Source organism: Limulus polyphemus, unplaced genomic scaffold (assembly GCF_000517525.1).
Source record: "Limulus polyphemus unplaced genomic scaffold, Limulus_polyphemus-2.1.2 Scaffold6, whole genome shotgun sequence".
NCBI lineage: Eukaryota > Metazoa > Arthropoda > Merostomata > Xiphosura > Limulidae > Limulus > Limulus polyphemus.
Genome location: NW_013665616.1, coordinates 1979889 through 1987322, shown reverse-complemented (window position 1 = coordinate 1987322; position 7434 = coordinate 1979889). Strand labels below are relative to the sequence as shown.

Below are 7434 nucleotides of genomic sequence, written 5' to 3'. Positions count from 1 at the left end.
AGATATTTGACCAGGAATATTTATAAATTTCGAACGTTACAAATCGTTTAACTTCAGTGGATTACTCATCGGACATGTATTTTTACGAGCTCAGCGTGTGTGGCAAAGGACAAAGCTAGCTAGCTTCCCAGCGAATCGTATCTACATCAACTCATAATTAACTCGCGCAAACCCTCGATAAGATATCAAGGAAGTTAAAGACTAGAAAGAATATTTTATATTGTTTGTAAGTTTGTAAAATTTGTGTATATAAATCATTGTGTGTAATAACTATTTGTAATAACTGTTATTGTAAATTGTACTGTTGTGTGTATATTAAAACGTATCTGTGTTAAAAAGGAAACTGTGTATCAATCTTGTTGGCAAATATCATAAACTGACTATATATCAGCATTTATTTAAATACTAAATCCAAAGTACAATTTAATTACTAAATTTAAATTATCAATTAACTCGGCTTCGGACGATTTGAAATTCTAATATGTAACAGGATATGTTCTTTTAAGTTATTTGGTTAAAATAATTCGAAATCCAGTAAACATTACGATAACAAAATAGTTTTAACGTTTCTGCAAGATGCCATCACTTGTATACTGCAACTTGTAGGCATAAGTTTACAAAGACGTTCAAACGGAAATACCTTGTTAATGGTATTACGACAAACGTAAAAATATACTTACTTGTACAATTTCACGAATAATCGATCAAATAACTGAATATACGCGACAACTAACACTAGTCTAAATAATTCTTAAATACTAAATACTTCACTGAATTGAACTGACTTAGCAGTACTCTGCCAACTGACTCAATGATTCACTGCTAACTTACTGATTAACTGACATAATTGTATTTATATCTGATGTCTCACTTCTAGATATTCGTTGAAGTTACTAGATTTTCATGTTGTTATCTAGATTCTAGGCCTAATTTTATACTTTTCAATCTTAACTTCATTCGCCCTCTAGCTAACATCTAATTAAAACTATGAAAATATAGTTTACAACTTCGCCATAGGCATAGAAACTAACTTTGATGATGTATTTTCTTTTTCTTTACTTCATGAAATATAATATATGTATGCAACTATGTTACATTTGTATGCTTTTTCACGATACATTTCCCATTTTTAGTGGTCTTTTGCTATCGAACCTTAAACATTTGCTTTCAAAATTCACTTACTTTCTAAATAATTTCACATACGTATACTTTGTAATGACAATCGTGTTTGAGCAATACTAAAATTGAGACTTAACACACCTGAAAAACTTCAAGTGTTATGTTTTGGCCATTTCTACAACTATACACAAACTTAACTGCCTGTTTACCATGTTTAATTAAACTATGCAAAAACCAAAGGGCCTTACTCGTCTACTTTTGGAAAATGAGATTTCGTACCCACCACTTAGACACATGTGATATAGTTGTTTGGCCCATACCAACCAGACAAGACTTGCGTGTTGATGGCAGTATAAATAAAATATGAAAGCATTCTTCTGGCTCACTGCTTCTTCGCGCGTCAGTGATATTACGTAAATTTCAAAATAGATGAGGTAGAGCATACAAACCACTGTTAGTTTTCAATAGAGATTTAATGTCACTTGAGGAAGTACGACGTAAGAATACTCGTGGGTACATCGACTCTACACGCCTCAGTCAATGTTCCTAAGCACATTTGAGGGCTAGTTGCGGCCTAGTGTTAGTACTAATGATAAGCGTCGACGGAGATTGTGCTGATGGTTCTTAAAGCCAAGGTAAGTAAGTTCTCACTATATTTTATACAATTATATGAATGTTTTGTTATATCATTAACTCCTGAATAAAGCAATTTACACACATGGATAAGAATTAGATATTAACTCAGTAATAAATATTGTTCATTTAATACGTCATTCTCATTTGTAATTATTAGAATCCATTGATTCATCAATCGGGTACCCTCACTGTTAGCGATATATTTGACTATAATTTCAATATCTCAAGACGTTAGGCCAGCTTGGGTTCGGTTGTTGTTAAGCATAAAGCTACACAATGGGCTACCTATGCTCTATCCATCACGTGTATCGGAACTCAAATTTTAGCGTCATAAGCCTTCAGACTTACTGCCGAGCCACTGGGGGAGGCAGAATATTTAGTTTTAAATCCGTATATTAAGTTAACAATGCAGGATAACCCTAATAATTATAATAATAACATATGTAAAATAACAAATAATAAAAATGAATATAAATTATACATTACATCTTTTAACCAATACTATGAATGAAACTAACACTAAAGAAATAATATAATAATATAACTTACAAAAACAATATTAGTTGTGCCATTATCATATGTTTACGTATTTAGGATTTTTGAAAGAGTTTGAAATTGCGGTATTAGGACAATCGTTAAGTCAACAAATTTAAAATATTTCACCAAAAAATTTATGTTAATACAAAAAAAAATGGTTATTCGCGAATCAAATATTACGTCTTTATTGCGTTACTTGCTACATAACACACATAGAATGCATTGTGCCTCGAATTTTATCGGAATAAGATTAATCAATTGAATCAGAAATAATATATTGAAATAACTTATTTGAAATATGGGTAGAGTTTTGCTCAAACGTTGTCAAATCACAAAGAAATATTGGAACATTATAGTCTTTAGTTTAAACTAATGATGTTGTCCAGATGAACTATACTTTTTAATTTTCATTTAATACTAATAGTAATACAAGCGGATACAAGTGAGTGTGTTCTAGTCTACAGGATTTGTAAGGTTGTTGTTCAGTCTTTTTCATATTTAATTGAAGCGCAACTTTTTTATGAGTTTGTTTGTTTGTAATTAAGCACAAAGCTACACAATTGGCTTTCTGTGATCTGCCCACCACGGGTATCGAAACCTGGATTCTAGTGTTGTAAGTCCGCAGACATACCGCTGTGCCACTGGGGGGCTTTTTTATGAGACTAGATTTCGTCACATTATCGGTTCTATTAATATTACTACGTTCCGATAAAGATCGTATTATAATTTAGATTGTTATATTTAACTATTAAGTAATTGCGTATTGTTCAGAGCATAGCCTACTTCATGCACTAAACTGGCAAAGCACGTACATCACAAAAATCATAATGAGATTTTTTAAAGTATTAGGTGAATTTAATGTGCCAATTATTTGGTAAAATTAGTTACGTAATCTTTAATTAAAATAATTAAAAATTAAAATTGCAGCTTTACTTGAAGTCAATCACAGAACTTCATTGAAGGCAATTAACACGGTCATTACTTCCAGAATTTCTCCTTTGTGTTCCCCCCCCCCCCCCCCCGTGATGACAAAACCGGTTCTTTCATCAGGAATATTTCCATGTCTTTACCATCAAATTAGAAAATAGTAATTCAACATTTAAGAACTAACATTAGAATAAATGAGTGAGTCTCAAAGCGAAGAAACCCAGAAAAGTCAAGCTATTAATATTGGTTGTTGCAAATATAAAGTGCTGAAAAGGATGATAAACTTTTGTTTCTTTTCTTATAGCCAACTATTTTTGGCAAGATTATATGTACCCTGAAATTTATTCTTGTATTTTCTTGATCGAAATTGTAATATGAAGCAAATACACCTAACTCAGCGAAGAGAGAAATATTTTCAGAAATGTTTAATTTATGTCATCTGTAAAATTGTTTTTAAAAAGCATCTTATTCATAAATTATATATTGTCAATCAAGTTTGATTTCAGAGGTTGAAAGGTTAGATATACAAGATTGTTTCCGTTTAAGTTTAATGCAAGAGTTATGATTTAGATAGTTTATATACATAGAGAGAGAGTGTTAAATTTAGTTATATTTGGAAGCAATAATCTGCCGCAAGTTTGTTTGCGTTACTGTTCACGAAGCATACGTTGTGTAGTTCAATAGTTAGGAATTGGTGATTGTTATATTATTGCGTCATGTTACTAGGATCTTTGAGTTTTCTCGTTGTTTTGATTAAGTATTATTGCATCATAATATCTAGTAGTGTGTGAAACGTTCTAGATCTTTGTCGTGGTATAAATATGCTCCGAAAATTTAGTTTGATAGATAGATCTAGACTGCGTGATTGTGAGTTTAGCCATAAATAACATATATTGGTGATTATTAAAGTGAGATTGTCACAGATTGTATTGTAATAACAGAGTAGTGAATGATAATTCGTCTTGTCAATTGTGTTCTAAAGTAATTGAACCATTCTGTGTGGACTGATTCATGAAAAAGAGACAATTATTTAAAGCTCTGGATACATTTGTGGTAACGAACAGTCATAATGGTGATTTTAAAGTAAAATTATTACAGACTGTATTGCAATAACAGAGCACGAAGAATAATTTGTCTTGTCAGTTTGTTTTCTAAAGTAACTGAACCAGCCTATGTGGACTTTGACGAAAAGGAGACAAATATTTATAGTTCTGGATACAACTGTAGCAACCAACAGTGTAACGAACATTTATGTGTATGTTTGACTTGTTTTAATATATTATTTTAAAACAAGTGGACTGTGTGCTGTTTGTTTATTGTTGAAATGTATCGCCAACAAGTCACAGACACCTATTGTAAAGATTTCGGCCCATACATAAAACCTGACAGCTATTTCTATTTTGTTTTTGTATTGTCATCTCAATTTTATAGCAAAATATTTTATTCATCAAAACTTTTGCTTTAAGAGAGAGAAAAAAAGGAGTTTTTAATCAGTTTTATTCTTCCAAACGCCAAATAAATGGATAAAATAGAAGAATAAAAGGAATGGTCTACCATAGTTAATACAAACGATAAGGTAGTTTTGTGAATTAATTTGCTAAAGTAGTATGGATATCGTGAAAATGCATTCCATTTTTTATAATTTATTCAAATTAAATATAACTTGTATATTCTTATATCTATTACATCAAATAAAACTGGAAAGATTCATTGAGCTCGGTAATACTGTTTGCATATCGGTCACTGTCACTAACGGACCTTTCAGGGTACCTTTTTTCTTTGATAATTTCTTTCGCGCAATGAGAAGTTCAGCCGACTGAAACTAACATTTGTGTAATGTGTAGTTTGAAATGTAGGTTAATGCAGGTCAGTGGCATTGCTAGCTGCCGTTGTGGTATTATTATTTAGTTTTTGGAAGTGTATTTAACATGACCAGGTCATTTCCCTCTCGTTTCAGTGCATGTCGGAATGACGATTGGTCCAGTAGTTGTACTAGCTGTTTGTATCAAGTTTATCGTAACACAGTATATTCCTATACCCAGCACTGGAGTTTATGTCGGTATCCCCCTTCATCAATACCCATATTTATATGGACCGCCCAGATACTTTCCTACTGGACAAGGGCAATACCCTTTTTTGCCTAACTATAGCCCACATCCAAGCATCTCGCCTTTTAACAACCCAAATGTTTCGCCTAGTTCGCCAAATAACAGTCCATATGTTTCATCTAGCCCTTTAGAAAACGGTAACTACAATGGCGATAGAGATAATGTTCACGGATTGAATTCTTCAAAAGTAGCGCCCACTACTCCATCTAGTGAAACCAGCTCACAGGTCTTTCGCCCAGTGTCTTCTCTAATAACTGCCAATGTTGGAGACCCCGAGTGTTTCTGTGTTCCTATCTACTTATGCAATGAAGACCTCACTGTTAAAACTGACGGGGCAGGGCTACTTGATTCTCGGAAAAAAACTTCAACACCGGCTCCATTTCTGGTAAGTTTTAAGTATGAGTCACATTTCAAGGTTTATCAGTTTTATGCCATCATGTTTATTTCCAAAAATCGCACGACTCTTGGCTTTAAAACAACGTTTTTAAGTAAATACAAACAAGCAAGTTTAACATATTATTAAAGATTAAAATAAAAACGAAGCATTGTTATCATGTCGTATTGAACCATTGTGTCTCAACCTTTTCCACTCTGTGGATCAGCAGAATCTTTGTATAAAGGAGTATAAAGGCCCATGACCAATAAATATCTAGTACACAAAATGTATTTGTAGGATTGTAAAAAAATAAGTCTGAGAGGATTTAATTTTACTAATATTAGAATTAATTCAGAAAACTTTATGGATATTTTTAGTTATCATCATTATTAGTATCATTGACGAGGCTTACTGATAATGTTAAATGGTGTTCGGCTTATGAAGCCTTTGAGTTTGTTTATAAGCTATAAGTACTTCCAGTTTGGATTCTATATTAGACAAGGCAACTCGGAGCGACGATCCAATTGCCAGTTTGTTTTTATGTTTAGTCTTGATAGTCGTCATAGCTGAGAACCTAACTCACAGAGGTACGAGGGTGGGAAAGTAGACAAATATTTCATGACTGTTGCACTCGACTCTGGATATTTTTTCTTTTTCACTGAATGTTTTTGCATGAACACATGATAATTATTTATCTAATAGAACTGTATGAACATATGCTAATTATATATTTAATATAACTGTATGAACACATGCCTATTACATATCTAATATAACTGTATGAACACACGATAATTATTTATCTAATATAACTGTATGAACATATGATAATTATTTATCTAATATAACTGTATGAACACATGATAATTATTTATCCAATATAACTGTATGAACACATGATAATTATTTATCTAATAGAACTGTATGAACACATGCTAATTATATATTTAATAGAACTGTATGAATCATGCCAATTACATATTTAATATAACTGTATGAACACATGATAATTATTTATCTAATATAACTGTATCAACACATGATATTTATTTATCTAATATAACTGTATGAACACATGATAATTATATATTTAATATAACTGTATGAACACATGCCAATTACATATTTGATATAACTGTATGAACACATGATAATTATATATTTAATAGAACTGTATGAATCATGCCAATCACATATTTGATATAACTGTATGAACACATGATAATTATATATTTAATAGAACTGTATGAATCATGCCAATTACATATTTAATATAACTGTATGAACACATGATAATTATATATTTAATAGAACTGTATGAATCATGCCAATTACATATTTAATATAACTGTATGAATCATGCCAATTACATATTTAATATAACTGTATGAACACATGATAATTATTTATCTAATATAACTGTATGAACACATGATAATTATTTATCTAATATAACTGTATGAACACATGATAATTATTTATCTAATATAACTGTATGAACACATGATAATTATTTATTTAACATAACTGTATGAACAAACGATAAATATTTATTTAATATAACTGTATGAACACACGATAAATATTTATTTAATAGAACTGCATGAACACAGGATAATTATTCATTTAATATAAATGTATGAACTCACGATAATTATTCATTTAAAATAAATGTATGAACACACGATAATTATTCATTTAAAATAAATGTATGAACACACGATAATTATT

At 30.8% G+C, this 7434-nt stretch overlaps 1 protein-coding gene across 2 annotated transcripts in view; it reads left to right on the top strand.

Annotated features, from left to right (window-relative positions):
• Positions 1-1626: 1626 nt before the first annotated feature.
• Positions 1627-7434, top strand: part of LOC106475393 (serine proteinase stubble-like) — a 34007-nt gene continuing 28199 nt past the window's right edge. Inside the window, exons 1-2 of one of the 2 annotated variants that reach the window (XM_013936112.2) lie at positions 1627-1754; positions 5177-5712. In XM_013936112.2, coding sequence (XP_013791566.1) covers positions 5188-5712 — 525 coding nt within the window. In that variant the 5' untranslated portion in view covers positions 1627-1754; positions 5177-5187. Of the gene's footprint in view, positions 1759-5176; positions 5713-7434 lie in introns of both variants that reach the window. The other variant, XM_022381344.1, reaches the window with a different exon arrangement.